Source organism: Cervus canadensis, chromosome 12, assembly GCF_019320065.1.
Source record: "Cervus canadensis isolate Bull #8, Minnesota chromosome 12, ASM1932006v1, whole genome shotgun sequence".
Lineage (NCBI taxonomy): Eukaryota > Metazoa > Chordata > Mammalia > Artiodactyla > Cervidae > Cervus > Cervus canadensis.
The window spans coordinates 8,208,737-8,222,066 of NC_057397.1; the positions used below are offsets into that span (position 1 = coordinate 8,208,737).

At 65.9% G+C, this 13,330-nt stretch overlaps 1 protein-coding gene across 11 annotated transcripts in view; it reads left to right on the forward strand.

Moving 5' to 3' along the window:
- Window positions 1-13,330, forward strand: part of PTP4A3 (protein tyrosine phosphatase 4A3) — a 32,137-nt gene that overhangs the window by 16,873 nt on the left and 1,934 nt on the right. For 2 of the 11 annotated variants that reach the window (XM_043483518.1, XM_043483516.1), the window contains exons 2-4: window positions 7,691-8,632; window positions 11,001-11,093; window positions 12,913-12,987. In XM_043483518.1, coding sequence (XP_043339453.1) covers window positions 8,528-8,632; window positions 11,001-11,093; window positions 12,913-12,987 — 273 coding nt within the window. In that variant the 5' untranslated portion in view covers window positions 7,691-8,527. The other 9 variants (XM_043483521.1, XM_043483520.1, XM_043483517.1 and 6 more) reach the window with 9 other exon arrangements.

Consider the following 13,330-nt stretch of genomic DNA (forward strand, 5'->3'; position numbering starts at 1 on the left):
GCCAGGAAGGGAGGACCTCCTGGCCTTTGACTCCAGCTATCTTAGGGCTTCGTCGGAAAGCAGGTTCTCGAAAAGCGAGAACTACCATCATTCATGTTTATTGTTAACGAGTAGCAGCTTAGACTGTCAGCCATTATTATCTTGGGTTTTAGTAACCCCCTGAGGGGTTGGTGCTAATTGTGTTGAGCCCGAGAGCTGCTGGGCTCTGAGTTGAGGACCTGGAGCTGGGAGGCTGACGCCGATGCTTGCTGCTGGGCCACTGTTGTGGCTGCACTGAAGGCCTTGTCTGCATTAGCACGCCCCTGGGCCCGGGCTCCGAACCGTGAGGTTTCCATGACTCACTGGGGCGAAGAGAAGGAACCTGGGTCTCAGACAGCTCTGCTCTGCGTCTCCATCTGGCTCCATGTGGAACGGGGCACTCGGTCTTCTGCCTCAGGCGGGGGGTGTGCAGGCTGAGGGTGATGGTGATGGCGGTGGTGGAAAGGTCCTGGAGTGGCAAGCAGAGAGACAGGGCATGCACTTCTCCCGGGGTTCAGCGGGGTCTGATGCGTCCCCTCTCGGGGACCCGTGCAGTGCGTGTGCGTCCTGAGTCTCTGCCCAAAGGCCACGTCCTCTGAGAGGCCTCGTGTTTACCCCCTTACCACCCACCAGTGTCCTTTCTAACTCAGTCCATTGCCTGGTTGTGTGTCCTGCCACCGACCCCCACCCCACCTGGGGTCGTGGAGGTTTGCTCACCCCTGACCCCCAGCGCCCACCCCTGGAGGCAAGGGGGGAGTTGCAGGGGGGTGATGCTCCCCCGGCAGGAGCCAGGGGAGGGGCGGCTGGCCGGTGTGGTCCATGTGGGACCTGGTAGCTGGTGACAGGTGGCACTGTGAAAATGCCACATTCTAACCCTGCAGGTGACAGCCTGGGAAACTGAGGCACCGGGGGAGTGAGGTCTCTTTGCGGTGACCCCAGATTCAGCAATGCTGCCTGCACAGGGTTGGGGGGGGGCACTCCCAGCCCCCTGGGCAGCCACAGTATTATCCAGCCCACCTGTGCTGGGCAGTCAGGGAGGTGGCTTCTCAGGGTGGGGGCTGGGGTGCAGAGGGGTGGCCAGATGCCCCATCAGGGCGGGGCTGGGGCAGGAGAGGGCAGGGCAGGCTTTTTGCATCTACTGGTGACTTCTCCCCATGTGTCCCCCAGCTCAGCCCAGCACCCGGCAGTGGAGGAAGATGCTCAGTGAACATTTGTGAATCAGGTGAATGAATGAATGAATGAACAGATGCTGGCTCCCCTGTCCCCCTTGGAGGAGTCCTAAGGTCAGGGGTGGGAGCAGGGGAGGCTGCAGGTAGGACCCGGGGGGCAGACTGGGCTCAGAGCCAGGGCTGAGGCCTCAGGTGTGGGGAGGGGATCCTGGTCAGTGACAGGTGAGTGGTGGGGCTTTGAGCAGAGGCAGGCAGCCCCAGGGGTGCAGTCCCCCCTCATTCTGGACACCGGGGTGAGCTGCGGCCAGCGTGTCACTGTGTGACAGCACAGCCAGCCTGCCTGGGCAGCTGGAGCCACCCCTTCCATGTGCCACTGACCCTGCATGTGCCGCCGGCTGTGATCCGCCAGCAGGAAGAGCTGACAGGATGTAGGAGAGGGGCTGGCTCCGGTGGGGGCCCCCGCCGTGGGGGGCAGAGGTGACACCTGCAGAGCTCCTGGCAGTCCTGCTCCCCCCACTGCCCTGTTTCCTCGGAGCTGCTGCCTGGTGGCCACAGAGGCCCCATTTTCCAGCCACTAGTGCCCACAGGCCCTCGTCCCAGCCGGGCAGGGCTTGTCATACCTTTTTCTGATGAGGAGCCGGGACCCCAGGGGCAGGTGGTCGCAGACAGCATCAGGCTCAACCCCAGACCCCGTGGGCAGGTCGGCCCTCTGTCCGTCCTCTGCCCTCTCCTCTCACGCTGGGTCCTTCAAGGGAGGGTCCAGGCCCCACACGGTGAGGCCAGGCCAGCTGAGGCCAAGGTGGGGAGGGCCAGGGCCCCGGGAGCCCGGCTGTGCCTCACCCAGGTGAGGGGTGCCTGTCCGGTGGTGCCATTGAGACCAGGGAGGCTTCGGGTGGGCCTGGTGGACTCGGGGTGGCCACGGGGTTCAGAAGACCCGAGGTGCCTGGTCTGGCTCACTTGGCTGCCTGCTCTGTGCCCACCACTGGTGACGGCCAGGCCGGGGCCCAGCAGCCTAGCCCACACCCACCCGCCTGCCCATGGAGGTGGCAGTTATGGCTCCTGAGTCCACAGTGGCGCTGTGACCCACCCGGGCTGTGCTGGTGGCTGATGGCAGGTAGGTGCCGGCCACTTGGGTTGGCAAGCGTGCACCACGCCCATGAGGCACCATTGAACCCGGTGTGGTGAGGGCGGCCCCGTGCAGCGTCTAGGGACAGTGTGTTTGCAGCCCTCTTCTCATCCCCAGATCCTGGCAGAGAACAGGTGCCTTCCCTGGGTGGAAATTCAAGCCTACTCCTAACAGCTCCACTTCCAGGTCAAAGCCTGGGTGCCTCTTGACCGGCTTGGAGCTGGCACCACTGGAAAGTGGCTTCCCTTCCTGGCAGTGTCACCACTTACAGAGGAGGTCTCAAGCTCCAGAGAGAGCAAGTGAGAGCCCCAGGTTGCATAGGGGGTCGGGGCAGCTGCTCGAGCCCTGATGATGTTTCCATACATGAGCTGCATGCCTGTTGCCCTCCCTGGCCAGCTCTTCCAGGGAGCCTTCCCTGAACACCCGATCCTCCAATCCTGCCCTCCACAGCGCCTGCTGTGCTGGCTTATTCTGCTTTGCAGGGTGCCTCCTGCTGGGCCCATCCAGGAGGCCTAGAGGGGGATGGATGCATAACTCGGGGAGCTGCCCAGCATGGAAGGTGCCATCAAATAGCAGCGAGCCCCCCATCACCAGAGATGTGCAAGCTGGTGATGAGACGGCGCGGGTGACCTCTGAGGTTCCTCTGGACTTCAGGGGCTGCGATCCCGTGATGGTTTCTGGATGTTGCCCAGATCTGGAGCTCTGCCCAGGACGTTGGGTCATTTGTTCCTTCCACAGCAAGTGGGGGGCCTCCTGGTGCCAGGCCCTGCGCGGAGGGAGCGGGTGGAGTTGAGCCCCTCCTTTAGGACACATGTTCCCCGGGGGGTGGGGAAACTGCTCTGAAGGGCCTGTGGCTGTAGGGAGGGCAGGCAGCCCAACTTGGTCGGTGAGGGGGCTGGACCCTCGGTGCTGTGGGCACAGGGGCAGGGGGCTCTGGGGAGACTCTTCGGGGGTGGGTGTGGGCTTGGCCTGTTGGGTCCCCTCCCCGCCCCCAAGCAGCATGTGGATTCGGGCTTGTCTGGGAGGATTCCAGGAATGGCTCCTGCCCTGATAAAAATAGACTTCTCCGAAGGGCTTGGGATGGTGCCAGGCCAGCAGGTGCCCCCCAGGCCTGGCCAGAGTGGGTGCCCCCAGTGAGGTGGGGCAGGGGTGCTGGTTTGCGGGCTGAGCAGCCTGGTGGGCTCTGGGTCCTGGGTGCAGGTCCACAAAGCTGATGGGACCTCTCAGCTTGTATGGATGGGGATGCAGCATGACGTGGTGGGAGAGCAGCTTGCCCAGGGGTCCTGTCTCCAGAGGGTCAGGGTCTCCGGGGGTCAGCAAAACTCAGCCCAACTTTGGTTCCTCTGCTTGTCGGCTGTGTGACTTGGGTTAAGTCCCTCGACCCCTCTGAGCTGCTATTTTATTAATACAGTGTGGCCGATGGGCTTTGATCAAGGCATGCAGTGTCCAGCACAGTGTCTGAGGGGACAAACTCTCAGGAAGCCGTCAAGATGGGAGACTGGCGGGGCCCTGAGTGCCCAGAGCTGGCCTTTAGGGAGAGGCTGCTGGAAGCTGGGACCCAAGAGCACTGGAGTGGGTGTCCTGGGCCGAGCCCACCTTGGCTGTGGGTGGAGGAGCCGTTGCCCCAGGGCTCCTGAGCTGGTGGGCAGGGCCCCGGCGAGGCTTGGGTGGGGCTCCTCCTGGCGGGTGGGGGAGCGCGGGTCCCCAGGCCTGGCTGACACTCTGGGTATGTGTGTGGGGAGAGCCTGGGACCCGGCCCTGCTCTGGGCTGGGCCCCTGGCCAGTTCCTCCCACCCCGCCCCCGAGGCGCTGACCGATGATTGCAGGGGCCAGGCTGGCTGGCTGGGAGCTGGGCTTGGAGCCGGGTTCCCAGCGAGGCAAGGCCTCTGGGGATCCTGTGTGCTGGGGGCTCTACCCACCCTGCTCCACCCCCTTCCGTGGGCCCCCGGGCTGGCTGGGGCAGGTACATGGTTGCCTGTGGTGCCCGGCTGCCTGCTCTCGGGGCTCAGAGTCTGGGGAGCGCGTGTGTTCCTGAGCTGGTGCTTCCAGGAGGTGAAGCCAGCACCCTGCCGGGGTTCAGGCCTGCGCCCAGGGGAGGGTTCCCCATCACAGAGGGCCTCCTGGGGAGGGGGCATCTGCACTGAGCACTGGAGGATGAGCGGGAGATGGAGACCTTCTTGGGTGAAGGCTGCTTCCTCGAGGGTCCCTCTGCCTCAGCTTCCCCACCGGCATACTGGGGGGTTGGGGGGGGAGGGGGTGATGGCAGCACCCCCAGGGGTGTGTCCAGGGTTCAGTGAGGGACAGCAGCGTCTGGCACACAGTAGGCGCTCAGGGAGCAGAGAGGTCCTGGGGTTTGAGGCTGGAGAGCTGGGCAGGGCTCAGGGCAGGGCCAGACCAGGTGTCGGTCCCCATCTCCATCCTGTGGGCGTCAGCTTCTGGAGCCCACCTGGGCCACGGGGCACCCTCCTTTCCATTCCCCAAAGGAAGTTCGCCCTCCGGACCTGCACCGAGGTCCCCGCCAGGGCTCCGGCTCCAGCTGAGCTTCTCCGGACCTGGGGCAGCGCCCGCTCCCTGCTGCGGGAGCCGCTGGAGGGTTCAGGGCACGGTGGGAGGAAGGCGGGGTGCGCGGGCAGCGCCCCCGCCCCTGCGTTTCCCCTTCCTCCGCCGGTGCTTCCTCTCCCGGACCGGCCCTCTTTGTTTGCCCCGGCGTGCGGGATGGCCTGTGGTTATATTTAGGCGGCAGGTGTGGGAGTCACTACCAGCCGGGTCGCCCGCTGGTCACGGCCACGCCGCCCACGTGATGCCCGGGCGCTATAAATAGCCCCCCCGCAGCCCGGCCGCCGAGCGTCCGCGGGGAGGCCGGCGTGCCCCGCGCACTGAGTCTCGGCCGCCGCGCCCCGGCCCTGCCCAGCCCCGCGCGAATGGAGGCGGCGGCAGGACGCTTGCCCGCGGGTGAGCCGGCCGAGAGGGCGGGGGGCGTGCCGGGAGGACCCCAGCCCCGCCCCGGGAAGGAGCCGCCCCTCCTGCACCCGCCCTACGGTGGGGTGGGCGCGCTGCGGGACAGGGGGTCGCCGCCCACGGCCCCACCCGCGCCCTCCCAGCCCGGTCCTGCGCACGGTGCTCCCACGCACCCCCTCCTTAGCTCTCCTGGGACCCCCATGAGCCCTGGCCCTGCAGCCTTCCCCCATGTCGGACGGGGCCCCAGGTCCACGGAAGCTGGCGCTCTCGAAGCCCTCTGGAGTCAAACTCTAGCTGCAGCTGTGCAGCCGGGAATGAGCGTCGGGGACTTGCGGCTGGGAACTCCCACGGGGAGCTCTTCCTGGGCCTGGCCTGGTCAGGGCCCTGGAAAGTCCCCCAGCCCTCCCTGGCCTGTTTACTCATCTGCGAGCAGGGGACAGGCCGGGGCCTCCACTAATGGCTCTGGAAAGGCGGACTGTCAGGGATGTAGCAGAGCTCAGAGCCTGTGTGCAGGGTGGCTGGGGCCCCAGGACAGCGTGGGGCCCCTGGTGGGAAGACCAGAGGGAGGGGCCTCCAGCTTCGAGGAGGGCTCCTGTGTCATGGCGTGGGGGTGGGCCGGAGGGGTACTACTGGCTGGTGGACTGGGGTCAGCCCTGGCTGGGGGCCTGCTCGGTGACCTCAAGCTGGGGGTGGTGTGGTTCGGACCGGGGGCTCTGCCCCAGGGGGAGGCCGCAGGCCTGGTTGAGCACTGTGGGACAGCCTGGGGGCGGCAAGAGGGGTTGCACTCTTTTCCTTTCACCTGGGGATGGGGGCCCTAGACGTTGAGGAGACAAGTAGGGTGTCTGGCCAGACCCCAGCACAGCTGGGCAGTGATCTTGGTCCAGCCTCAGCCCAGACCCTGCCCCCTGCCCCCAGCCAGCCTGACCCGGGGCCCCTGCCTGCAGGTGACAGGTTTCACATGGGCAGGACTGTGGGGTGGCCCTCCAGGGAAGCTGGCAGGAGAGCCAGGCCGTCTGCCCTTGCCCACGGGGTCTCCCCAGATGTCCAGCAGCTGTGGGTGGGGAGGCGGCTGGTCGGGCCCTTGGGAGAGGCCTGTTGTCCTGTGGCTTCGCTGGGCCCCTTCCCTCCCTTCCCTCTGTAAACATGCACACACAGGGACCTCCCGCAGCCCCAGGAGGGCAGGTTTCCACGTGCTGCTCAGGGCACCTGGCGCTTTTCTCGCCTGCACTCCGAGCGGAAGACCGCTCGGGGATGGTGCACGGTCCCTTCTCCCTGCCTTTGACCCCCTTCCTGGGGACCCACCTATAACCTTCCTGGACTGGGCAAGGGGCAGTGAGCCTGGAGCAGCCGTGGAGCCGCCCGCCGCTCCCACCCCGCCGTGTCCGGGTCCCAGCTGCAGGCCCGGTCCGCACCCGGGCTGAGGCTCCAGGGGCCCAGCCGGTCTGGTGGGCAGCTGGGGAAGGGGGTGCTGGGCGGGGCAGAGGTAAGAGGTATGGGGTGGGTGGATGGAGGACCTGCCTGGTAAGCAGGTGTGGGTTCTGACAGCGGGGCCAGGCTGAGCCCAGTGGCTGGAGGGATCTGCTGACCACTGGGTTGTGCTGGAGGGGCCTTGGGGACATCTTCTCTGGCCCCTCATTTTGCAGATAGGGAAACTGAGGCTAGTGATGTGCTCAAGGTCTCCCAGCCTGTCCGTGGGGATGGGAGTGGGGCACGTTGCTCCTGCTGGGGCCCCTGGCCTTTTGGGGCCTAGAGAGGGAGAGACAGGCCTGCAGGTGCTTGATGGCCCTCTCTGGGGCCTGGCAATGTCCCCCCTTGAGGCCCTGTCATGGTGGGACCCCACTCCCGGCCACCTGTGCTGTCGCCACCTTGGCAAGCGCCTGGCGGCCGGCCCTGGCCCATAGGCTCCTGCGGGTTGTCCCTGCTTCTTTGAGCTCCTGCGGGGCCATGGCTTGTTTGCTTCCATCATGTGGCCAGCCCTGTGGGCGAGTGGTGGACAGCGGCCCAGGGCAGAGGCTGACCAGAGCCTCCAGTTACCGGGGGAGCCCTTGAGAGACGTGTAAGGTGGCTCGTGTCTGTGGGGGGGTGCTGCCACGCTGCCCCCAACCCCCACTGTCCTCTGTCACCTTGGCCTCCGTTCCGGAGCCCCTTCCCCCGAAGACCGGGGCTGCTCCAGAGTGACCTGGGCTCAGAGACACCGCAGAGGCCAGAATTCCGCGGAGGAGGGGCCTGACTGTCTGGTGGTGGGGGCGGGGCGTCGTGGAGGGGCTTCGGGGCGGGGGTGGCTCTGTCACCACAAATGCCTTGAAATCGTGTGTTGGGGTTCAGCACACTCATGGTTTCCCTGACAGGGAAACTGAGGTCCGGTGAGGGAGGGGCACGGGCCGGGACCCCCTTTCATTGCCTTCTCCCCTCTCCCCAGACGCTGCCTGCCGCTGACTAGCCTGGGATTTATGGAGAGGCCCTTGGGGGGCAGTCCTGAGTACTGCCGCGCCCAGCATCCGCGCTGCACCCGCTGCTGAGGCCCCCGCGCCTCCGGCCTCACCATTGCCCTCGCCCGCCCATGGCCCCCGCCGCCTGGCCCGGGGCTGGCTCTGCGGCCTGAGCCCACCGCCCCCCTCCAGGACTCGCTGTACCCCAATGGGGTAACGTGACGGAGGCCCCGCGTCACCGCCGCCCGCTGTCCCCCTGCGGCCGCTGCCTGCCACCCCCACCCCACGGCGGCCCCATTGGTTCAGTTTCAAGTTTGTTCTTCCTCTAATCCTTGGGGGTCTGTGGTCTTGGAGCAGAGGTGGCCCTCTAGCCGTCCACCAATGCCGAGGGGGTGTCCCCGGCGACAGGCACAGTGCCGGCCACGGCTTCGGCAGCCCGATTCACTTTGGGCTTTTTAAAGTTTTCTTTGCTGAGTTTTTTTGGTGGTGGTTGTTTTTACTTTTGCCCCCTAGTAATTCTCCAGCTCTGAGAGGCCGGAGCTTGGACTTGGCCCGCTTTACTTCTGGGGGCACTCTTTTGTTCTTTTTGTCTTGTAAAGGGTTGGGTTTTCTTTTTTTTAATCATCCACCCGTGATCCGGGCAGCATCCTCCCCCCACCCAAGTATTTGCACAATATTTGTGCGGGGTCTCGGGGGGCAGGATTTTTTTTTTTTTTAAAGCATTTCTCTCTCTCGGACAAGCGCAGGGATCTCGTGCTCCTTGGGTTCTGGGGGGTGGTGGGCCTTTCTTGCGTTCACGTCCCCAGCCCCGTCTGCGGGCAGCAGCCATGGCGCGGATGAACCGGCCGGCCCCTGTGGAGGTCAGCTACAAGAACATGCGCTTCCTCATTACGCACAACCCCACCAACGCCACCCTCAGCAGCTTCATCGAGGTGAGCATCCAGCACGTCTGGTGGCAAGGCTGGGGGCCTCCGAGTGAAAGGAGAGTGTGGGATGACAGGCCCCCCCGGGAGAGGCACATGAGAGTGCATGTGGGGCTGGGGGTGCTGTGAGGGCTGCGGGGGGTCAGCAGGGTGGGCAGCGGGCCCCCGTGCCGTGTGAGCAGAGACGTGCGGAGGTAGGAGACGAGACGGGCCTGTGGCCGGTGCAGTCCCTAGCCCTTTGCTGGCTATCTGGCCTCTGTACAGAGGCTGAGCAGGAGAAGGGGGTGGTGGTTGCCCCAGGGGAGGACCAGCTGCTTAAACAGCCTGGAGAAAGCAGGGCGGGGACCGGGCATGAAGACCAGCTCCACAACCAGCCCAGGCCGAGGGAAGCCCATGGGCTCCAGGGGCTCCTTGCGTTGGAACTGGGCTGGGAGCTCCCGGCACAGGTATCTGTGTGAGGAAGGGCTGGACAGGAGTCCAAGCCGGCCACGGGAGAGAGTGACCACCATACCCCGAGAGCCAGTAGGCGAGCTGTCTGCTGCTCGTGGCCCCAGCAGACGGGACCAAATGTGTTTGCAGAGCCTGCCCTTCTCTGCGGGGCTCCCGAAGGAGCCTGGCCTCTGCAGCGCTCCTTGCTGTTTGCAGAGCCTGTGTCTGTGTGCTGGGCCTTTCGTGACCTCAGACCTCCAGCCGCTCCTTCTGCAACAAGAGATAGTCCCCTCTGAGTGCTCATTGTGGTTGAACAGGGGCCCGGGCACAGGAGGGCTTCACAACTGTGTACACGCTGGACTGCGGAGGGAGGCAGCGGGCACCCTGCCGTCGGGAGACCTGGACTCTAGACACTGAGCTGGGAACCCTGTGGAGGAGGCCTGTCCCCCTGCATGGCCCATGATTGGGGTCAGGGCTCAGAGCGGGACCGGGGTCAGGGCTCAGTGTGTGACCGGGGTCAAGGGCCAGAGTGTGACCGGGGTCAAGACTCAGAGTGTGACCAGGGTCAGGGCTCAGAGTGTGACCAGGGTCAGGGCTCAGAGTGGGACCGGGGTCCGAGCTCAGAGTGTGACCAGGGTCAGGGGTCAGAGCGTGACCAGGGTCAGGGTTCAGAGCGTGACCCGGGTCAGGGCTCAGAGCGTGACCGGGGTCAGGGCTCAGAGCGGGACCGGGGTCAGGGCTCAGAGCGTGACCGGGGTCAGGGCTCAGAGCGTGACCGGGGTCAAGGGTCAGAGTGTGACCGGGGTCAGGAGTCAGTGTGTGACCGGGGTCAGGGCTCAGAGTGGGACCGGGGTCAGGGCTCAGAGTGTGACCGGGGTCAGGGCTCAGAGCATGACCGGGGTCAAGTGTCAGAGTGTGACCGGGGTCAGGAGTCAGTGTGTGACCGGGGTCAGGGCTCAGAGTGTGACCGGGGTCAGGGCTCAGAGTGTGACCGGGGTCAGGGGTCAGTGTGTGACCAGGGTCAGGGCTCAGAGTGGGACAGATGTCAGCACTCTGTCTGTCGTGAGGTCCGGGCCCAGCCTGGGCTGGATGGCAGCACTCTCTGCTTTAGGTCCAGAGGAATCTCCGGTGTCCCTTTGGCCCTAGAGCCCTGCACCGCCCCCTGCACCGCCCCTGCTCCCCGCATTCTCAGAATAGCTCTGTGCTCTCCTCACTGTGTGGTGTCCCAGTCGCATGATGAGCAAGGTCCAGCAGCTGATTCTTCACTGCTCCTAAAATAGCTGCCGGGAGCAGGTGGGGGTGGGTGCACGTGGACCCCATGTAGCGGAGCCCCCCCACCGCAACGTATAAATATCCCTGCGCGGGCTGTGAACTGCCTTGACCTCTCCCCGGGTATCTTGGGGCTTCCCTGCTGGTGTGTGGGGCCTGGCTCCCTCCTGGGCGCCCTCTGGGCAGGTGCCCACCCTCCCTGCCCCGAGGTGCCCCTCCCCGAGGCCCTGAAGGCCGCTGTGCAGGGTCTGGCTCTGCCCCTGGGTGGACCTGTCCCTGCCGTCTAGGCTGGGAGGCAGCTCAGAGCAGGACCACATAGCGGCTTGCGCGCAGGCTCTGGCGTCCTCGGCCTGCCTGGGGGCGCGGGGTCTCGGTCTGCAAGCTGCTGGTGTGCTCCGGGGCTCCGAGCATCCGGGAGGAGGGAGGTCATGCCGGAAGTCAGGCTCCCAGCTGTGTCGCCTCAGTGGTGATGCGGGTGGGTGGGTCACCTGCCTGCTGCGGGGCGAGCTCAGGGACAGTCGCCCCAGAAGCATCAGGAAGAGCAGTCCCACCCCCGCAGGTCCCCGAGCCCGAAAGCCCGTGAGCCGCTGGCGATTCATGCTGGGCCCCAGCCTTTCTGTCCCTCCGAGGGCTGTGGGGTGCCCCGCCCAGCCCCGCCTTCCCCCTCCCTCCCTGCCAGGACCTGAAGAAGTACGGGGCCACCACTGTGGTGCGCGTGTGTGAGGTGACCTACGACAAGGCCCCGCTGGAGAAGGACGGCATCACGGTTGTGGTGAGGGCCGTGTGCGGCGGGGTGGGGGGTGGCCGGGCCCCGGGTGGGGAGGCAGGCGTGTGTGGCCTTGCTGCGTGTTTGTGTGCAGGTTGCATCTCTAGAGTGTCGGCGCGGCCCTGGGCTCCTCTCCGTCCCACCGCGCCGGGCGTTTGGGGCCTTGTTGCTGGGCAGCGGGTGCCTCCCGGGGGATGGGCTGGGTGCACCTGGCAGGTCCCTGGGGAGGCTCTCCCGAGGCCGTGGGGAGGGACCCTTGGGACGGTTTCCTTGGTCCCCGGTACTGGGGACCGGCGGCCAGGCAGCAGGCCCCGTGGGATGGTCCACGTGGATCCTGGTGGCTCGGCCACAGCCCTGTGGGGAGGCCCCCGAGCCAGGCCACGGTGGTGAGAGGGGCTGAAGCTTTGGGGCGGAGAGGCCTGCCCCTTCCCCGCTGAGTGACCCAGGGTCCTTCCACCTAGAGCGGGGGTGCCTGAAGGGCGCCAGGTGAACGCTGTAACGTAGCCCGGAGCACAGGGGTCAGCGGCTTTCCCACGCCTCCCCGGCGGCAGGAAGGGGTTTGGGTTAGACACGCAGTTGCCAGGCAGACCGTGTCCTCCAGGGGCCCTCCAGGGTGCTGAATCTGGAGCCTGGGAACAGGACCAGATACCCGGGTGCCTGGCCTCGGTGGACACGTGGATGCACCCCTGTGCCAAGCGGTGCTGATTTTGGGGCGGCCCAGCTTGAGCATGCTCTGCGGGCAGTGCATGGTCTCCAGCCTCAGGGCCCAGCCTGCTCTGGGCCACTGTGCCGGGGGCTGGGACACAGGCAGGCACATGTCAGCCACGCTCATGGACCAGACCCTTTGGGTCTGCGGACCCAGACTGGCTCAGGCTGGGTGAGTCGGAACTGCAACGTGGACTGACGAGAGGGGGAGTAGGGCTCCCGGGCTGCCCCCCGAAAAGAGCAGGGTGTTCTGGGAAGGCTTCCTGGAGGAGACAATGGGGAGGAGCCTTGCAGGGGGGTACTCTCTGGGGCCTGTGCCCCGACCCTCACCCTCGGGGGGCTCCCAACATCCTCCTTGCTTGTCAGAGTGCCCCTGGGCAGGCTGGCCTGGGTCCCGGCTCTCACCCCACCTCTAAGGTGGGGGTCCTGACGGGCTGCTGCCTTCTGCAGGACTGGCCGTTTGATGATGGGGCGCCCCCACCTGGCAAAGTGGTGGAGGACTGGCTGAGCCTGCTGAAGAACAAGTTCTGTGATGACCCTGGCAGCTGCGTGGCTGTGCATTGCGTGGCCGGCCTGGGGCGGTGAGCCAGTGGGGCAGGGCGGCTGGCTTGAACTTGGGGACCTCTTGGCCTGGCTTGCTGTCGGGCATGGGTGCTGAGTCCATGTCACGTGACTTCCTTCCTGGGGGGGCGGGGCGGAAGTCCTTCCCAAAGTCTGACCCCGCTCCCCGCTGCTGTGGCTGGGACTTTGTGCAGGAAGGAGCTGACAGCCCTGCCCCTCCCCAGACACAAAGACCCCACACCTGCCAGCTAGTCATGGGAATCGTGAATGGGGTTCATAACCGAGAATCAAGCTCTCATCCATGGCCAGACCTGAGCCCAGCACTTTGGTCTTCCTCCTTCAACCCTCCCACCTACACGTTTATACATGAGGAGCCTGGGGCACAGAGAGGTGCCCTGCCCACCTGAGGTCACACAGCAGGTGCAGGAGGAGCCTGTGCCCTCCATGGGGGTGGGAAGGAAACTGGGGAAGCCTGGGCCTCCCCAGGCCCCAAGGGTGAAGGTGTTGGGGAAGGGGTGGGTGCCCGGGCCTGGGTGACCTGGCCCTGCTGTCCGCCTAGGGCTCCAGTCCTCGTGGCGCTGGCCCTCATCGAGAGTGGGATGAAGTACGAGGACGCCATCCAGTTCATCCGACAGTGAGTGGCTGGTGGGGAAGGACGCTGGTGGGGGCTCGGGAGTCTGGGTGCTGGGGGTCCTTATTCTTCCCTCCCTGCCCCCCAGAGGCCCAGGGCCCCGCCAGGAGGCACTCCTGACCCCTGGCCCTGTGCCGTCCTCTGAGGCCTTCCCCAGTTCAGTGCAGCCTCCTGCTGTGGCCCCAGCGCACCCCTCAGGCTGCCTAGCCCTGACTGAGGACAGGTGCTGTGTGTGGTCTGCTCCCCAGACTGGGAGGAGAGGGTGAGGAGCAGCTGCATGGAGGGCCTGGCTGGTGCCCTCTCTGGGGCCCATGGCTCCTTCAGCCGGGGGTGCACCAAGTCCACA